Raw genomic sequence first — 20,204 nt, forward strand, 5'->3', positions numbered from 1 at the left:
CGGTCCCTGTTTCCGGCGTGAATGGCGGTGGGGCTGCTGACGAGAGCGAAGTGGTGAGATGTGGACCCTCCGGGCCGCCGTCCGCCGCGGGCTACCGCTTGTCCGTGCGGCCTGCAGCTTCCGTGAAGGGTTTGCCGCAGCCCCCCGTGATTGCCGTGTCCGCGCGCTCTCCACCTTTGGCGGCCAGAGCACGAACAAGGGCAGGCCGAATATTGGGTCTGGGGGAGGAGCGACTGCCAGGAGAGGCCGGAAAGAGGAAGACGTAGAGGATGAAGCAGAAGAGGAGGAGGATGAAGAGCTGCTGCTGGAGCGGGAGCCTTTGCTGCCCCAAGGGGCCCAGCGTGTATTTTTGCTTCACCCGGATGTCAAATGGGGAGCTAAGAAACAGACACTGACCCGAGGTAATTGACAGGCTGGAGGCGGGGTTTGAGACTGGGAGGCGGGCCTGGAGGGAAGGAGGGGGCGGGGCTTTGGTAGGCTGGGCTGGAAGCGGGGTCGGGGTGGGGGCAGGGGGGGGAGGTGCTGGGTGGAGTCCCACTTTTATCTCCAGTTTTTGCTCGGGGCCAGGGTGTCATTTAGTAAGGATTTATCTATCTAAATCACTTCTTCCATCCTCCTACCGGGACAAAATTTCCGGAAATATTGAAACCTCAAAGGAAAATTCTGTTTTAAAAAAAATTTCCGGTTTATAAATAAGCATCGGTGTAAAAATACAGATCTCTATTTGCCTTCAAGACAAAATAAAAAACGCCTACTACGTGCCAGGCACTGTGCTAAGGTCTGAGAACCTACAAGACTAAAAAGACAAACCCTGCCATCCAAGGGTTTACAGGCTAATATGGGAAGACAACGCATAAATAAAAATGGAAGCCGAAGGGGAAGAGGGGAGCCCTCTATAATTTGTATCCAACTTGCCTTCCCAGCCTTATTACTCCATTAATTTATTTCAATTCTATAAACCTTTAATAAGCGTGCCATACTTCGCTAATTAGGACACTCTGACCCTCTCTACTGGACTAGCTAGTCACCAAATTCCGATTTCCGTTTCCTCCCTCCATCCATTCACCTAGGCTGGCTCACCTGTCTTAAACGTACTCTCCTCCCACAAACCCCCAGAATTATCTTCATTCCAAACTCATCTCTACTGCCACCCCTTCCATGAAGGTTTCCCAGATGCCTACTCCTCCCCATTTGTTTATGTTCTCTTCCTCCTTGAAAAAATGACCTTGTTCATTCATATCATGTACGTATTACCTTCTCCCTCCTTTACCCTGCCCATAAGGTATAAGCCCCTTAGGTTCAAAACATAAATTTCGGGGGCTCAGAATTAGGAGAGGAGTGTCTAGTTATCTAGAAGATGACTGAGGAGAAGAATGAAGTAAAACTAGAGCCTGCCTAAATACTGTGAGCATTCACAAATTAGAACATCTGGGCCCCAGGGTGAGGTGCCCTCAACCTTTAAGTCCTCTTGGTTCTGAAGTCCAGGCAGCTGGTGCAAAGGCCCCAGGGGAATAAAGAAGTCAGAGGCAATTTTTAGTTTTATATAAGGAAAGACTACCTAACTACTATTGATGTGGAGGGGAGTGTTAATGGCTATTGATGGTTAATGGTCCCTAGTTACCGTCTCTATTGATAGTATTGGTTGATAGGGACTTGAACCCTCTTGGTTACAGTAATGTAAGAACACAAACCTTAGTGTCTCTTTTGAGAGAAGGTACTATTGATAGGTTATCTGTTAACCCTTTTTTGCCTCCTCTGTCAAAAGGTTATCTATTAGGCCCTTTTAGCCTCCTCCATTACTATTCCAAAGTGAAATGAGTCTCCCTAGGAAGCTGATTGAAGTGGAATTTTAGATTATTACAATGGAGCATTCAGGTAGAGATATGCAAATGAAATGAAACCTCTTTCTGAGAGAAAATATCCATTAGCATGCCATTCTGGTTTCACCCTCTTTGCCTATTTCTTGGACTAAGATGATACAATTTACCAGGACCTTGATTTCTCCACAAAGCTGAACTTCAGGTAGCTGAGGCAAAAGCTCTAGTGCATACCCTGTTGAACTGGTCAGTGGAAGAGACGATGATTGTATCAACAAAAACCCCAGACAAGAAGCTGGTGTTTGGCAAAGGGAATTTTGAGCTTCTGACAGGTGAGTGAGATTAGGAAACATTGATATTGGATTTTATGTAGTGTTTACAGCGATTTCAATCTCTATTCAAGCGTCTCCTTCAACTTTGGATATGAAGTCAAAAATGATTCTTGATTATTATTATTATATAATGCAAAGATTGAGATTTGTGTAGGTCTCCTAGTGAAATCAGCTGTGAAGAACTAGTATAAGTACATCAAAAGATAGAAGTGACACATTAATGCGATGCTCAATTGTTATTAACCTTTTCCTGTATATAGCCTGCTACAGTTTTGTTTAAAAATAGACGCCTTGGAATTGTTACTCCATAAATTATTAGCAAAAATTTGATTCATATCACTTGATTACATGTTTGTGGCCTATTATATTTTTAATAACTTTAAGGGATTATGTGCAAAGTGGAATTTCTGCCAAAAGTATCTCAAGACTAACCTCTTTAGTCGTAGCTTTGCAGTAGAAATAGCAGTTGGCAATCCATCAAAAATTTCCACCCCTCAGCCAGCTTACCATAACAAATTCAAAGTCAGTGTCACCCTATCCCACCCTCCTCTCTTCTCATCACCATCATGCTTCTCTGCTCAGAAGAGCAGATATCATTTCCCGTATTTAACCTGATTTGGCAAGCTTTTCCCCCAGGTCTAGAACAACATTTATTTCCCAACCCTTTCAACTTCAAGTTCACTTTCTCTAAGAAACTTTCCTATACTAGGCAGTTATCCTGTGGTAGAAAGAGCACTGGCTTTGAAATCAGAAGATATGGGTTTGAAATACCAGTCATTTAAGCTATTTGAAATTTGATTTACCCCACCCCCATGAGGTACTTAGAATACAAGATTGTTGTGAGCACCAGATGTTAAAAGATGTGTAAAGCACTTTGTTAACCATATGCTAATTGTGACAATTTTATTATTCTATCTTGTTTCCATTTAGCCATTATGGCAGTTTGTTGATGTTATGATTTATATATTAAGAAAATAAGTTTCCAAAGGGCTAGAACAAGATTTTCTCTATAATAACTTCTAACCCTAGAGTACAAGTTCTCTAAAATTTCATTTGCTTTTCTCTTTTCCTTAGAAAAAATTAGAGGATCACCACAAATAACTTCTGTCTTCTTAAATGTAGAAAGAATGAATCCATTGACAAAGGTATGATAATTTTTTGTTCATTTAGATGGATGCCTTGCAGTAAAACATGGAATAAATTTAAAACCTATTAAAAATAAGTGATAGTAAAGGAAAATTATGCTTTTAGAAGATCTAGCCCAAAGTGCTATCTTCAATATCATTTGTATAACTCTGTTAGCTCTTTGAATCAAGAAGGTGGCACTTCTGTTCTATAATTCTGTTTATTGGGAACTCTCTAGTTAGGATTTCTTAAACTTTTTCTACTTGCAACCCTTTTCACCTGAGAAATTTTTACACGACCCTGGGCATATAGGTATATTAAATTGGTATATATAACCTTTTACTGTTTGCCAAATTTTTCATGACCCCCTCCCCACACACACAGTTAGTCACCTTCAAAACTCATGTAGGGTTGAAACCCACAGTTTAAGAAGCTAGGCTCTAGATTACTGTATAGCTAGTGATAATTCATATATATAGGAAGCAAAATATATAATTTCTGCTTGTAATTGATAATCTTACATTTCATTTAATTCTCATTCCCTGCTGCCCCAAGGGTTGGGGTGTCTCAGAGAAGAATTCTATTTGGAACTCTTTTCCCCATTTAAGTTCAATAAGAATTTAGTGGCCTGTAGGGGGCAGCTAGGTGGCTCAGTTGGATAAAGCACTGGCCCTGGATTCAGAAGGACTATGTTCAAATCTGGCCTCAGACACTTGACATTTACTAGCTGTATGACCCTGGGCAAATCACTTAACCCTCTTTGCCCCACACCAAAAGAAATTAGTAACAATTTAGTGGCCTTTTTGGCTATATGGTATATATCCTGCTGTCATTTGTTTTTCGTGTCTTTTTGGTTTTTGTTTTTAAAGAAAGAACTTGAAGCTGCCTGGGGAGTAGAGGTGTTTGACCGATTCACAATTGTTCTTCATATATTCCGCTGCAATGCTATGACTAAGGAAGCTAAACTTCAGATTGCTTTGGCTGAAATTCCACTTCTCAGGTATTTCCACACAATGGCCCTCTAAACAAAATCATCACTTTCATGTCCCCTAAGCAAAATCAAATAAAGATACACTATCTTTTTACAAATTAAAATGTCCACCCTGAGAGAGCCTCTCATTCTTTGCTTTGAAATTTCTGTGTTAGTTCACTACCAAGATTATTTTGAAAGATAGAACCATTATGTTCTCACTAAAAATCATATTAATAATAGCAGATATCCTCACCAGTGCCTCATTTTATGGGTGATCGATCATCTTGGTTTTCAAAAGCTATACCAGCAGAGTACAGGTTCTAGCTAGCCCTACCAAGGTAGAAAGCTGTTAAGAATCATACTGGTGTAGACCATATGTGTGCATCTGAGGAACAGCCTAGCTATATTCAGAGAAGGTTATTACCAGGTTGGTACAAGGGTAATTAATTTTTCAGCCATTGCAGCTCATAGAGACTGCCTTCATGAGTGGTGGGAAAAATGACAAATCAATGGCAGTTTTCACTCCTGGTATAACATCTTAACACAGTTTTTTAATGGACAAAAATTTGCTAGAAATCTTGTGATTGAGAATGCCATATCAAGTTTTTTGACATTACTTAGATATTCAGGTAGATCTGAGATAAACACTGATTTGGACATAGTCTTGTACATATCCTCCCATTAAGTTCACCACAGGGGAATCCACCCAACATGTTGGAGGTCTTCCTCACCATCTCCTGACATAATAGATATCAGAGGATCTCTCAAGTCATCCATCTGGTATCCTTTGCCCTCACCATGTGACTAGTCTCTCTTCTTCTATCATATATCCCCCTAATGACATCTCTTACTCCTGTTCATCAACATTTCTTGTTTGTTATATGAGGTAGCCTATTCACAATCACCACACACACCTATTGTCCTCTGTGTGAAATTCATTTTCAGTTCCTCAGAGACAGTTGTGTTCTATGTCTCACAGACATAACCTTAAGACTTTAATCTAAGGACCTTTGGACCATGCTGTCGGACCCTAGAACCACACACTTTAATTTCTGGGCCTTTCCATCAGCCCCGTAACTATACTATGCTATAACTGGTGACATATATATATATCACCATATAGTGTGAGCGCCTTGAGAACCGGGACTTTATCAGCTTTTTATGCTTCACCTGATGGGTCATTGAACAAGGGTCTCTCTATTGTATCTTTCAAAGAATCTTGAATGATTTTGATGTATAAATGAAGGACATCATGTGGGAAGAGAGCCTTTAAGGTTGTAAGCTAACTGTAATTCTGACATGAATCTTCTCTATGTATATTGGCTACTTGCTACTATTCCCCTCTTTGTTCCATTTAGTGCCATTTTTACTTCCTCTTTAAGCACATCAGAGACTGTAATTTTAGAATCAAAGTGTAGTTTTTGCTATCTTTAATAGTGAAAATAATTTGGTTTAAAAAAAATCTTTGCAGATCTTTTCCTGTTTGTAGGCTTACTTCTGCTTTCACTCTTCAAGATAACTTTGCTTGATTGCATCTCTCACCAAGCTTTCTTTAACTGAGTTTTATCTGCTATTGCTTCTGTTTCATGAGACAGTTTTGTTGATAATATTTCTTTGTAAGGTTTTACCTAAAAGTTTATATTCTAAATTGAAAGTACCTTTGACACTCTCCACTAGGCAAGCAAGTGAAGTATTTGATAAGAAAACTGCTTTTTAGGCTCATGGTCTCTTTGTTATGACAATTGACTTGTTTTATTTAGCTGCCATATAAAATTATTAACTGTTAACTGTATCGGTGTCATTTCTACTATTTGTTAAATGTCTTTCATTACTGATAGCTTGTTTAGATAGTTCACTTTTTCTCACTATAATTCTTCTAGCTTTATACTAATTCTAATCTTTGCTCTAACAAGTTAGTAGTCTGACTGTACATAAACAGATTAAGGGATGACTCCGCCATCAATAACAAGTCATTTCCTATCTGTTAAATTATGATGAATTTCTTTTTCTTTTTTTTTTTTTTTGTGTGGAAAATAGCCCCAGCATAGTTGATTATTAGCTATTTTTCATATTTAGAGATACCTTTAAGGTGCTTGATTTACTTCCTTTTTTTCATATTTAGATTTTTATTGCACCTTTGACTACAATTTTTATGCTTCATATTATGAAGCTTGTATTTCTGTGTTTTGTAGGTATACTTGCTAAGCGTTTTAAAGCAATTTCACTCCTATTTCAATACCAGGTCAAATCTGAAAAATGAAGTTGCTCAATTTGATCAGCAAGGTGGTGGCTCTCGCTATATCATGGGATCAGGTAAAACAAAAGTAATACTGTAGTCTGTATGGGTACAAATTAAGCAAGTAGCAAAAGCGTTTAAAGTCACTATACAAGTAAATGTATTAGGAATACACCAGACATTGTAATATTGTAGGTTTAGGACACAAAATTTAAAAAAAGAATTCAGCATCATGCCATCTCTTCTATCTCCCCAGCCACATTACTCACTAACAAAGAACAGTTTTGTCAACTACCTAGCCACATGCATCACAATGAAAATATTACTTTGAGCTGTGGGTGACCTTTTTTCAACTTCTATTAAAGCAGAAAGGTACTAAATCAAGGCTACATAAGAAAAAACAATCAACAACGAGCTCTTGGTTACTGTAAATTAGTAGTGTTGGAAAGGAATATACTGGTTCTACATTTTTTGCCCTTAAAAAAGAGCCTTAATGAAAACTTTTTTTCCCTGTTTTTGTCCTATTCTTACTAAAAAACAAAACAAAACCTTTGGGTTTTAGGAGAAACATCCATGCAAATACGGCAACGTGTCTTAAAAGAGAAAGAAATAAAAATTAAGAAGGCTCTGGAGAAGCTTAAGAAAAGAAGACATCTTCTCAGAAGTCAACGTAAGAAGCGTGAGCTTCCCATTATTTCTGTAATGGGGTACACAAATTGTGGTAAGGAGAAAGTCTAATATGTGTAAGATTTTTTATTGTTTTTAGGGTGTTTTGTTTTTTTAATGATTCCTCAGAAAAGCTTTAGGATATTCTATGTAGAAACGTTATTGAGAACCAGTACATATTTTGTTATAAAGAATAAACTTGGGGCAGCTAGGTGGCGTAGTGGATAAAGCACCGGCCCTGGATTCAGGAGTACTACAGTTCAAATCTGGCCTCAGACACTTGACACTTACTAGCTGTGTGACCCTGGGAAAGTCACTTAACCCCCATTGCCCTGCAAAAAAAAAAAAAAAGAATAAACTCATCAATGAGAAATTCCATTCTATATGGACAAATTAGCATCAATCAAATATTCCTGGATTCACTATCTATCTATAATTTTAATAGGCACTTCTGGAAATCTCTCCCTTTTATGCATATTTTCTGATTTGAAATCCAAGGACTGTTATAGATATTTAAATAGAAAATTTACTAGAAGGACAAAGACATTCATGTTTTGAATTAATAAGATTTTGTAGTCTTTTTTTAAAGATTAATTATACTGTTCTTAACATTTATTTAAAACTTCTGTAATTAATGTTCTACATGTAGCAAATGAAGAGTAATTTATAGGACTGAATTTCTATTTCATCTGTGTTTTTAAAGAATAGTTAAGTGTACTCTCAGAGTAAAGAAGGGGCCATGTGTTTACTTGCTTATATTAAAATGAAAGAAGAAAAACAATTATCACAAGATTATATAGATCTTAGAGCCATTCAAGTCCAACCCCCTCATCTTGCAAATGAGGAAATTAGAACACAGAGGTTAAATAAACGTCCTGTGATTACACAGGACAGGCAAAACCTAATATAGGTCTTTCTAACTCCAACTTAGCGTCTGCCTGTATCTTCAGGGCCCAAGAATGCACTTCATCTTAGCAAGGTGGCTTGAATCCCTCAAGAGCATAAAATGGCCATTTACCCTCTCCTTACTTATCTGGGGGATCACCTCCAATAAGTCATTTTTGTTCTCTCATTGCCAGTATAAACATCATTCTCCTCTACAGAAAAAAAAACAAAATAAGAGTTGAGACACTCTGTCTTCTCTCTGTTGTCCCATCCTCCCTAAGAAAGGATCTCAGCTCTTCTTTGAACTGCCTTTTTCTTCCAATCTAACTTTTTAAAAAACAGTAACAGCTTTTTATTGACTTTAACTTCATTTCCTTAACTTCCTTTACCAGCTTCAGTTCATTCTGAAAGCTGGCATTCCCACCACACTCCTTTATTAAGTCTTTTGTTACCTGACTCTGCTTCCATCTTCTGTACATTTTCAACAATTTGATTTAGTTTACTTCGGCTAAGAAATATCAATGAACGTTTGTTAATAACTTCTCTCCATCTATGAACCAGAAATTAAGCCTGTAATTTCAAGGTAACTGGATACTATTCAAAGAGCAGTCAAAGAGTTCCAAAAATCCAGCCATGGAGCCTTTTGTGTTCTTTCCCCACCCTTCCCATTTAAACAGGCTGCCATGGCTTCATTTGATTTGTCACCCACAGTAGTGCATTTCCCCAGCTATATAAAAAATCATTGTCTTTTATTGTCAAGTGCCCCTCTAGTGTTTGTATGGTTCTTTATTGTCATATCAGTTTGTAACCTGGGCGGGGCGGGGAGGGGGGAATAGTTCCTTAGTTCTGTCCAGTCCCTTATATAAAAACACACAATACTATAAATGGGGTTTTTTTTATTCTTACAAGAATGATATTTCAGTATGTTGGAAAAATAAAATCATAGAGCCAAAAGGGACCCTAGAGATTATGAAGTACAAGCTTCTCATTTTATAGAGGAGGAAACCAGAACCCAGAGAAGGGGTATGATTTATTTAGGGTTACACACCTAAAGATGAGGGATACCTTAAATTGGTTTATGGAAGAGAGGCAGCAAGGTATAATGGCTAGAGAACCCAGGCAGAAAGACCTGGGTTCAAGTTCTGCCTCTGTCACACACTGGCTGGATGTCCTGAGCAAGTCATTAGCCTCTTAGTGTTTCTTGTGATGCTCTAAGACTGTAATTTGTAAAACAGTTGCTGATTTACATTTAGAAGCTATTTACTTACTAAGAATTCCCTATACCAATGAAATCACAAGTCTGGACTAGAAAAAAGTCAAAGATAATTACTCAGGTTCCCAAATGGATATGTGATCTCATCAATTCAAGAATTCCTTCAAAAGATGCAGGTCACAAACCAAACATCTCTATGTACCCTGTGTGACTCTTGTCCATGTCCTCCCGTAAGTTTATTGCCCAACATAGTGGGAGACTTCCATGAGTTTTCCTAGCATTTTAAGAGTACCAGTTGACCAGTCTGGCTCTCTGCCTGTCATTCCTCACTCTTTACATGACCAGCCCATCTTCTCTCTGTGTGTCATACAATTCATTGATGATGGCTTTTACTCCTATTTTTCAAGCTTCATCATTTGTTGTTGTTGTTATTTTTTTGGTGGGGCAATGAGGGTTAAGTGACTTGCCCAGGGTCACACAGCTAGTTAAGTGTCAAGTGTGAAGCTAGATTTGAACTCAGGTCCTCCTGAATCCGGGGCCGGTGCTTTATCCACTACGCCACCTCGCTGCCCCTAAGCTTCATCATTTGATATATGTTTTAGCCAGCTCACACACCCACTGTACACCTCTCCATTGCCCTCTGTGTAATATTCATTTTATTTATAATATAATTTTTTTCAAAATTACATGTAAAAACAAATTTTGACATCAGTTTTTTTAAAAAACTTTGTGTTCGGGGGCAGCTAGGTGGCACAGTGGATAAAGCACCGGCCCTGGATTCAGGAGTACCTGAGTTCAAATCTGGCCTTAGACACTTGATACTTACTAGCTGTGTGACCCTGGGCAAGTCACTTAACCCCCATTGCCCTGCAAAAAAACCAAAACAAAACAAAAAAAACAACAACAAAAAACCAACTTTGTGTTCCACCTTCTCTTCCTCCCCACCCACCCTCCAAGAACTCAAGCTATTCAGTATAAGTTATACATGAGTAGTCATGCAAAACATCTCCACATTAGCCAGGTTATGAAAGAAAACAGACAAAAACAAAACTTCAGATTAAGGAACTATCATAATTATGTTTCGATCTGTTTTCAGATACCATCAGTTCCTTCATGATATTCATTTTAAAATCTAGCAATACAGATAGAACATTACTGTTAAAAAGTAGGCCCTTGCTTTCATGGAAAGATTGACATCAATAAAAGAGCTTTGCTATTTCTTCCTACTCTGCTCCTCTTCAGCTTTGGACCCATCTCAACATCTATCTGTATTGGTATCCAAGAGACCCAAAATTATAAACATAATTTATAAAATTGTAATTTTAGCTCAAGGGTTAAAATTTTTGATTACATGTAAAAATATTTTATTTTGACTTCTCTTTTAGGAAAAACCACTTTAATCAAAGCTCTGACTGGAGATGCAGCAATTCAACCACGTGATCAATTATTTGCCACTCTGGATATCACAGCCCACTCTGGATCTTTGCCTTCCCGTATGACTGTTGTTTATGTAGATACCATTGGATTCCTCTCCCAACTTCCTCATGATCTCATTGAGTCCTTTTCAGCAACACTGGAAGATGTAGCTTACTCAGTAGGTTAACACACAAAGGTTGACAAGCAGTGAAGATTTTCTTTCTTTCTTTTTTAAAGTTATTAATTTTTGCAAGCATTTCTCTCTCGGCAGCTAGGTGACTCAGTGAGTCAAATGCTAGGCCTGAAGTCAGGAAGACCAGAGTTCAAATTCAGTCTCAGACACACACTAGCTGTGTGACCCTGGGTAAGTCATTTAACTTGTTTGCCCCAGTTTCCTCATCTATAAGATGGAGGTAATAATAGCACATGTTGTGAGAATCAAAGGAGGAAGTAATTGTAAAGAGCTTAGCATGGTGCCTGGCATATAGTAGGCACTTTTGATTTTAAGTGAATGCCAGGAATAGCCCATTAAATTATCAATAATAGAGTGTACTAAATATGTTATATTTGTTAAAACTTGTATGAATAAATAACTTTAAAATCACCACAAAGTCAACCAAAAACATCAAAGAAATAAAAGTAAAGGGTAAGACTTTATCTAAAACCCTTGAAATTTACCAAGATTAATGATTTAACAAACAAAGCAGACAAGCAAAAAAATGTTTTGTTCTGTATGTCCTGCCAAATCTGTCTGAAGTTCTACTACCTCTGGCTTTGTTTTATTTTAATTTCATATCTTTATTTGTTGTTATATTATTTAATAGTAATAATGGTAACTAGCATTTACATAGCACCTACTATGTGCCATGTACTGTGCTTATATTATCTCATGTGATCCTCACAACAGCACTGCCAAATAGGTGCTATTATCACCCCCAGTGGTTGAGGAAACTGAGTCAAATAGTGGTTTAATTATCCAGCCAGTAAGTAAATATGTCTGAGACCATATTTGAACTTGTCTTCCTGACTCCAGTCCCAGTACTATCTATCCACTTTACCACCTTGCTGCATCATTTATAAATATTACTCCTCCTCTCTTCCTTTACACAGAAAGCCATCTCTTTTAACAAAGATTTTAAAAGGAGGGGGAAAGTAGTTCAGTAAACTAATCAACACAGAACCTTGTCTAGCAGTATATAAGATATTACATACTCATAGTATCCCCTATCTCTTTATTAAAGGGAGGAAAGTTCTGGCTTTGTTTTACAAGTAACTTTTTTGATTGAGGCTTGCCTGAAAGGATAAGGAACAAGCCATATGAAGTTTTTAAATCTCTTTTAGTCCTATGGATATTCAAAGTGCAGTCTAATCATTGTGACCTTTTGAGACCAAGAATTGATCCTTTATTAATAGAGAAATACATTACCAAATGTCTGTTTTGTTCTACTTGTAGACTCATTACAGAAACTGTCCTTGTTATGTAACTATATTCTACATGTGTTTTGTAGGATCTAATAATCCATGTGAGGGACATCAGTCACCCTGAGACTGACCTCCAGAAAGCAAGTGTTTTGTCTGTTCTAAAGAATCTGAATCTGCCAAACCAGTTACTAAGTTCAATGATAGAAGTTCACAACAAGGTGGACTTAGTAGAACGGTAAGAAGTAAAATACAGTGTTTGGAATTTATTTTTTTCTCACACCCTACCCTTCTTGCTAAAATTTTCCTTGACAGACTATTTAGCATCCTTCCTATTTTCTTGAAACTTTCTTATTTTCAGTTCTTCCATGCTGTGGTTTTTCTTACTTACATGCAAAGAAAGCTCTTGTAATCATCATCTAAGTACTGTATTATATCTATAATAGCTTCCCCATGGATTAGTTCATTTATTTCAGTCATGCAGGCCAGGCTTCCTAACTCCTGAGGTGTTAAAGAATTACAGGTCGTTAGAATGCCAGCTGGCAAGGGTGGCATAGAAGCCTGGCATTGATCATTTCAGTTACCCAGGCTGACCCTCAGTCTCAGCCCCTTCCCATGTATTGTTTATTAGTTGATTAATCTAGCTTGGTTGCTTCTTCATACAGCTTTACCAATGCCTGCCGATCTTCTTTGTTGTCCAGGTACGAGCCTACAGAACCAAAGGCAATAACCATTTCTGCTCTTCTTGGGCATGGATTAGAGAAACTGAAAGCAGAAATAGAAAGTGCAGTTTTGAAAGCAACTGGAAAAAATCTTCTCACTCTTAAAATTAAGCTGGAAGGAGCTCAGCTAAGGTAAACAATGTTGATTGAAGGAATAATTAATTCCTACAATGAGTCATCAGCGGATTGACTTAAACACATGACTTCTGAAGAAAAAACTTGATTAGTAAAACCTAAGATAAACAACTGCTTAAGAACTTTTATTATCAGATTTTGCATTTTCCTGAGGGCAAAGGGGCTGTCTCTGAAAGTTATATTTTTGAAATCTAGTGCAGATGCCATAACATAACTGGAGCAGCATCCCAAACCCCAGCAGAGTAATAAACTTAGTGTTCAAAAATATTAAAAAGGCTAGAACTTTGGGCTGTATCAAATCAGATGAATTTTATTAGAGATAAATATAAAGCCTTACATTTTAGTTCAAAAAATCAGTTTTATAAGCACAGGCAGGCATAGCTTGATAAAAAAGATATGGAGGTTTTAGAAGATTGCAAACTCAATATGAGTCGAGTGTATTATGGAAGTCAGTTAAATCATTCAAAAAGCATTTATGTGATGCCTACTAAGTGGCAGGCACTGCTACAGATACAGAGACAAAACCAAAACAGGTCTTGCCTCCTCCTTGCTTCCATTCTACTGAAGAGAAAACTATGAATAGACAAAGTAATGGACATGGGGGGGGGGGGGAGAGAATAGACCAGTACCGGAGACAGCACTTTGAAGCAAGCCTTAAAGGAAGCGTAAGGTAGAAGGGAGGCATGGAAATAGCCAATGCAGAGATGGAGTTGGGATATGGAATGTTGTGTATGTGGAACAGAGAAGCCAATTTGACTGAAGTAAATGAATGAAAAGGCATTAAAGTGCTTTTGCTGTGCCTGGGAATGTGCTAAGCACTGGGGATACAAATACAAAAGCCAAGGCAGTCTCTGTCTTCTAGGAATTTACATTCTCTATTGCCACAGAGGTATACTTTGAATTGAGAGGCCACAAGGATGGTGAATGGATTCCTAGGGCAAGTGCTGCACATGCCCTGTCCAGCAATGGTCGTGTTGTTTTGATTACTGTTGCTACAGCAAGGGGATTCACATGAGGAGGCATAGCAGGAAGATGGCTGGGTAATGTCGCCTGCTCAGGTCTGAGGCCGGCTGGCTACAATGAACTCTGACCAATCAAGAGAGGATGGCCCCAGGGCAGTGGCAGCAGCTCACCACCAGATGAATGTGCAGTAAACCTTGAAAAGTAGACTGGAGCTAAATTATGTGGGGCTTTAAAACCCGAGAACCTAGAAGCAATAGGGAGCCACTGAAACTTCTTAGCAAGAGAGTGACATGGTCAGACCTGTGCTTTAGGAATATCAGTTTATGAATGCCAAATTTGACTTTCAAATACACGACCCTAGAGAACTATAAAAAATTGGAGTTGGGGGACATACCTGGGGTCGTACAGTGGGTAACTGTCTTGTGTCTGAGGCCCGGGTTTTGGCTCGGATCCCCCTGGGTCCAGGGGTGGTGCTTTGTCCACTGTGTCACCTAGCTGCCCCATGATGACATCCTTAGGGTTAAATTGAGTAGTCAGGGGAATGCACTGGGGGAGGGGGAAGGACAGAGGTGAAATCCTACATGAAAGAAACAGGAAAAGGCTTATGGAGTGGGGGATGAGATGGAAGAGGAGCAGGGCAGTAAATGAATTTTACACTCATCAGAAAAGGCTCAAAGACCTTAAACTCATCAGAGTTGGCTCTAGGAGGGACTAACACACACACCCAACTGGGTAGAGTAATCTATTAATCTGGGCAGTAAATGAGCCTAACACTCATCAGAATTGGCTCAAAGACCTCAACCTCATTAGAATTGGCTCAAGAGGGGCAGCTAGGTGGCACAGTGGATAGAGCACCGGCCCTGTAGTCAGGAGTATCTGAGTTCAAATCTGGCCTCAGACACTTAACACTTACTAGCTGTGTGACCCTGGGCAAGTCACCTAACCCCAATTGCCTCACTAAAAAAAAAATAAATAAAAACAAAAAAAGAATTGACTCAAGGAATGAATTAATGTACACACTCAATTGGGTGGAGTAATCTCACTTAAGCCCAATTGCCTCACCAAAATTTTTTTTTAAAAAAGGCACATTTAAAGAATATAAATAGAGGTTAAGTGATTAACAGGTTAAATGAGTTTCACAGGTTCACACAGCTAATAAGTGTCTGAGGTCACTTTTGAACTCATGCCTTCCTGTCTGCACTCTATCCACTGCACCACCTAACTGCCTCTCTAGGAAATCAAAGATAATTCCCTCAGCAGAAAAAGGGAAGTTGTGAGGAGGGATGAGTTTAGGGGGAAATATGTTATCTTTTGGACATGTTGAGTTTAATATGCCTGAAATATCTATATGGAACTGTCACATCAAGGGCTAGTGATGCTCAGAGAGGCGTGGGGTGTATTTGTAGATTTGGGGATAGAGTTGAAACCTTGGGAGCTGATGAAATCACAAAGATAGAAGTGGGCCCAGGACAGAATCCTGGGGTATACCCCAGGGAGATGGGGCATGGATGATGATCTGGCAAAGGGAAGTGAAAAGAACTGTTAGATAAAAGGAGAAATAAAGGTAGAGAGTGTCACTAAAACCCAGGAAATAGAGTTTCCAGGAGAAAGGGTTAATCAACATTATCAGATGCTGCAAGAGGTCAGGAGTGGTGAAAGGCCATCAGATTTGTGGTCACCTTAGAGAGAGCCATTTCAGCTAAGAGATGAGGTTGAAAGCCAGAAGGCAAAGTACAGACAAGTGATTCAGAGGATGTGAAGTAAGAGCAACAAGTAGAGACAAGTTGTTGTAGAGTATTGACTGTGAAATGGAGAGACTGACCATCTTGCAGGGACCACAGGTCAGCCGAAGGTTGGGTTTTTTTTTAAGGATAGAGGAAAACTATATGTTTGTAGGCAACAGGGAAGAAGTCAGTAGATAGGGAGATACTGCGGAGCAGAAGGTGGGGAAAGAATGATTTAGGGAACATGGGCGGGGATAGAATCAAGGGCATAAGGAGAATTAATCTTTGATCTTATCGATAAGACCCAGCTCCTCCTCTGTGACTAGAGCAAAAGATGAGAGGACAGGGGGAATTGTCAAGAAGTTTTACGAGAAATAATAGAGAATAGGGGGCTCCTAGCAAATGGCCTGTTTTCTCAGAAAAGTAAGAGGTGAGGTCCACTCCTGAGAGGGTGGTATAGCGTGAGAGACTTGAAGAGAGAAAGTTTAGAACAATCCATGTGAGGCATGTGGAAGCCAGTTATGGAAAAGAGTAACAGCATTGCCTTTTTACAGGGAGGATCTAGTTGAGATTATAGAGTACAAAACTGTTATGGACAGGCTTTTGGGGCTCTTCAGTTATATTATAGTGGAAACTTGTTTTCAGATAGGGGTTAGGCTAGATGGACACTGATAATTTTCTCAGCTTTGTATTTCTGTGATTTCTCATGCTTTTCAGCAACATGTTAGTAAAAGTGGAAAAGGGAGGCAGGGGTGTTTATGCTTGAACTGGTTAACTAAATTATAGGGTCACATTTGGGAAGGGATAAAGTGAAGCCAGAGCAGGGGTAATAGTTTTGGTTTTTTTGTTTTGTTTTATTTTGTGAGGCATTTGGGGTTAAGTGACTTGAGCAGGGTCACACAGCTAGTAAGTGTTAAGTATCTGAGGCCAGATTTGAACTCAGGTCCTCCTGACTTCAGGCCCAATGCTCTATCCACTGCACCACTTAGCTGCCCAAAGCCCCTTTTTTTTTCCAGGGCAATGAGGGTTAACTGACTTGCCCAGGGTCACACAGCTAGTAAGTGTCAAGTGTCTGAAGCCAGATTTGAACTCAGCTCCTCCTGAATCCAGGGCCAGTGCTTTTATCCACTGCACCATCTAGCTGCCCCCTAGGGGTAATAGTTTTGAAGAACACTGAAGGATAGAGGAACTAAAGGTCCCAATGAGATGAATAATAGTTTCAGGAGGAATAAGGCACAACAAGAGATAGAAAGGTAGCAGGTTATCGTCAGAACAAGGAATTTCAGAGTTCTGGATTATGGGAGTAAAACACTTGTTTGGGTGATAGTGAGATCAAGGATTTAGCCTTTCTTTTATATGGTTGAGGTAGAGTGAAGGTACAGGTCATGGTACTTGAGGTTGATGAAGTGGGAGGCCAGAGTATTTGAAAAAACATCAACATGTCTTCTGACCTCCCCCAAATAGAAGGAGGGCAAGTGTTTCAGTAGAGAAAGTCTATGAACCAGGTACTGAACTGCTTGAAAAGGGAAAGAAAACAGCCTGGAATCAAAAAGCAATGTTTTGAGGAGTCCATGATACAAAAAAAAAGTTAAAAACCCCTGATCTGGATAGAGTGAACCTCAAAGGACTCCTACGTAGAAACAGCAAGAAGCATGCCTACTCTTCTTCCTGTTCCAGAATGTGAAAGTGGGCATGATGGAGCACATATACTGGAGAGAGAGGTTAGGGATACAGTCTCCTTTAGGAAGAGTAGGGTCACCATGAGTATCAGAAGTAATACAAGAAAAAAAAAAAAGGTTAATAAATTCCTGATAGCAAATATTATTAAATGTTTAGAATGGTGTTATTTAAATTCTTTCAAAAGTATTTTAAAATTTGGGGGCAGCTAGGTAGCACAGTGGATAAAGCACCGGCCCTGGATTCAGGAGGGCCTGAGGTCAAATCCAGCCTCAGTAACGATTGGAATGGCCACCTGCTGGAGACTTACTGTAGAAGAGTTCCGCCCATGAAGCGAAGGTCTTTGAGGGGAAGACCAGGAGTCCTTTCTTTGGCATCGGGAAGTGATGTTGGCTAGTGGGAGGAGGAAGGAAGAGATTGGCGCTCTATCTCGCTCTCTTGCCTTTAGACTCTGGTGGAGAGCGGAGCTAGGAATGTGCTCTCCCTTTAAATAGATGAATGTAGGCCTTTCTCTCTCTCTCTTTACCAAATTCTTACTCTCCTTAATAAACGCTTAAAAGCCTAACTCTTGCTAAAGCTTGTAATTTATTGGCGACCACTCATTAGATATTTTAGACAGACTAGCTAGAATTTTAGCCCTTAACACCTCAGACACTTGACACTAGTTGTGTGACCCTGGGCAAGTCACTTAACCCTCATTGCCTCTCCAACAAAAGGAAAAAAAGAACTCTTCAAGCAAAGGCTTAATGGGTTTATGGTAGAGGGGATTCTAATTCAGGTAAGGACTGGAGTCAATAAACAGTTTATAAGGTCTATTCCAACTCTTGGGATTCTGTGGTTCCCCTAACAGGACTAGTGTGCATGTTTGTACACACACACACACACACACACACACACACACACACACACGCACAATATGTGAATTGGAATAAAATTAAAACCCTTTACCTTAGCACTGTGCTTGTCCTACAATAAATACTTGAATGTTTTTTCATTCACTTATTACCTCCTAAGAAGTTTACAATGTCTATTTTTGTCTTAGTTATACAGAGGCAATGATCATCTCTCCAGTTTTCCCCAGGAGGTATTAAAATTCATCACTGGGTAGAGGATGGGCTTGTATGATGTTTTTCCTCTTAAACCTTATTCAAAGAAAATCCCAATGGAAACTTTCTGATTTAACCCATCTTGGAGACTATAGCTTTTCTTATTTTCCCTGAGTATATGCAGTTATAATTTTTAACTAGCTTTATGTTTTAAATACAGATTTACAGATGATCAAGTTCTACCTTAAACATATGAAAGTTTCTCACATTTTAGAAAAAAATACTTAGAGACTAGGTTTTTAAGAGAAAAGGTATCCTACAAATCTAATAAATAAATGAACTGGTATATATATTTCAGCTTTTTTAAAATTCTTATTTGTTTTAAAAATTCACAAATATATTTAACAAATACATCTTCATAGAGTTTTTCTGTTTTCAAAACACTTTTACATAAAGTGACTTTAGTCAACAAGTTAGTTTCTTAAATTATTTCCATGCATAGTACTATATGGAATACAAAAGAAGTCTGAAACAGACCCTCCTGTACTAATTGTGGGAAAAGGGCTCTTTTTCAAGGTAAAAGTTTTTAATGTGAAATGTAAGTTGGTGGGGGGCAGCTAGGTGGCACAGTGGATAGAGCACCGGCCCTGGAGACAGGGGGACCTGAGTTCAAATCCGGCCTCAGACACTTGACACTTACTAGCTGTGTGACCCTGGGCAAGTCACTTAATCCCCATTGCCTCACCCCCCCCCAAAAAAAAAAAAGAAATGTAAGTTGGTGGCATAAACATGCTTCCAAGAAAGAGTGAACCAGAACATGAAATGGATTAATGATTTTCATAAAGTGTTATCTTTTATTTATAGCTGGCTCTACAAAGAAGCAACCGTACAGGAAGTTGATGTTATACCTGAGAATGGAACGGCTAAAGTAAAAGTCATCATAAGTAATTCAGCTTATGGCAAGTATAGAAAACTCTTTCCAGTATAATATTGTATTCATTATGTTATGGAACAAGTTAGTATTTTAAGCATTCTGAAGGAATGCTGCCTAAATAACCAAAATAGCTACTCTACTCTGCCTCACAGTTAAAATATGTTTGCTGCTATGTGAAGTGACAATGATGGCAAGCTCACCTTGAAAATGGATGTCAGATTATGTTAATTCTGAATTGCTCTATATAGATAAAAATTACACTGGATGAATCACCTTTAGTTTCCAGAAATGTGTTAGATCCTGAATGCTGCCTTGATTTGTTTTTTATCTGTAAATAAATATTTCTATTATTTTTGAGCTTGTTAAATATTGGAGTGTTTGTTTTTGATGGAAAAGGAAATCACAATAGAGAAAAGATTAAATTTGCCTATCCAACCTCCTATATTCTTTTTTGGGGGAGTGAGACAATTGGGTTTAAGTGGCTTGCCCAGGGTCACACAGCTAAAAAGTGTCAAGTGTCTGAGGCCAAATTTCAACTCAGGTCCTCCTGAATCCAGGGCCAGTTCTCTATCCACTGTGCCACCTAGCTGCCCCAAACCTCATATATTCTTAAAATGACAGAAATTATACATCAATCATAAAACCCGTTCCTGCCCCTCCTGGTCCATGCCAATCAATGTTTTTAAGTTAACACAATTTCACCGTTCAGGGGAACTGAAAAACTACTTTTACCCATACCTCCTTAAACATTCAAACCTATCCCAGGGGGCAGCTAGGTGACACAGTGGATAGAGTACTGGCCCTGGAGTCAGGAGTACCTGAGTTCAAATCTGGCCTCATCCACTTAACACTTACTAGCTGTGTGACCCTGGGCAAGTCACTTAACTCCAATTGCCTCACTAAAAAAAAAACAAAAAAAAA

The 20,204-nt window shown here is 38.9% G+C and overlaps 1 protein-coding gene across 1 annotated transcript; it reads left to right on the forward strand.

Annotated features, from left to right (window-relative positions):
* Window positions 1-58: 58 nt before the first annotated feature.
* On the forward strand, window positions 59-19,650 carry GTPBP6 (GTP binding protein 6 (putative)). Its single transcript, XM_043994418.1, has 10 exons — window positions 59-401; window positions 2,012-2,149; window positions 3,224-3,294; window positions 4,144-4,274; window positions 6,490-6,560; window positions 7,046-7,204; window positions 10,633-10,841; window positions 12,172-12,320; window positions 12,784-12,936; window positions 19,214-19,650. The coding sequence occupies exons 1-10, from the start codon at window positions 59-61 to the stop codon at window positions 19,335-19,337; spliced, it is 1,548 nt and encodes a 515-aa protein (XP_043850353.1). The 3' UTR covers window positions 19,338-19,650.
* The last annotated feature ends 554 nt before the right edge of the window (window positions 19,651-20,204 follow it).

This window comes from Dromiciops gliroides, chromosome 3 (genome assembly GCF_019393635.1).
Source record: "Dromiciops gliroides isolate mDroGli1 chromosome 3, mDroGli1.pri, whole genome shotgun sequence".
In the NCBI taxonomy this organism is placed as follows: Eukaryota; Metazoa; Chordata; class Mammalia; order Microbiotheria; family Microbiotheriidae; genus Dromiciops; species Dromiciops gliroides.

Bases quoted from the DNA above. Each gene is read 5' to 3' on its own strand.
- GTPBP6 (XM_043994418.1), top strand. From the start codon at position 59: ATGTGGACCCTCCGGGCCGCCGTCCGCCGCGGGCTACCGCTTGTCCGT. The intron at 402-2,011 runs GTAATTGACAGG...TTCTCCACAAAG, and splicing joins GAAACAGACACTGACCCGAG to CTGAACTTCAGGTAGCTGAG. The intron at 6,561-7,045 runs GTAAAACAAAAG...TTTGGGTTTTAG, and splicing joins TCGCTATATCATGGGATCAG to GAGAAACATCCATGCAAATA.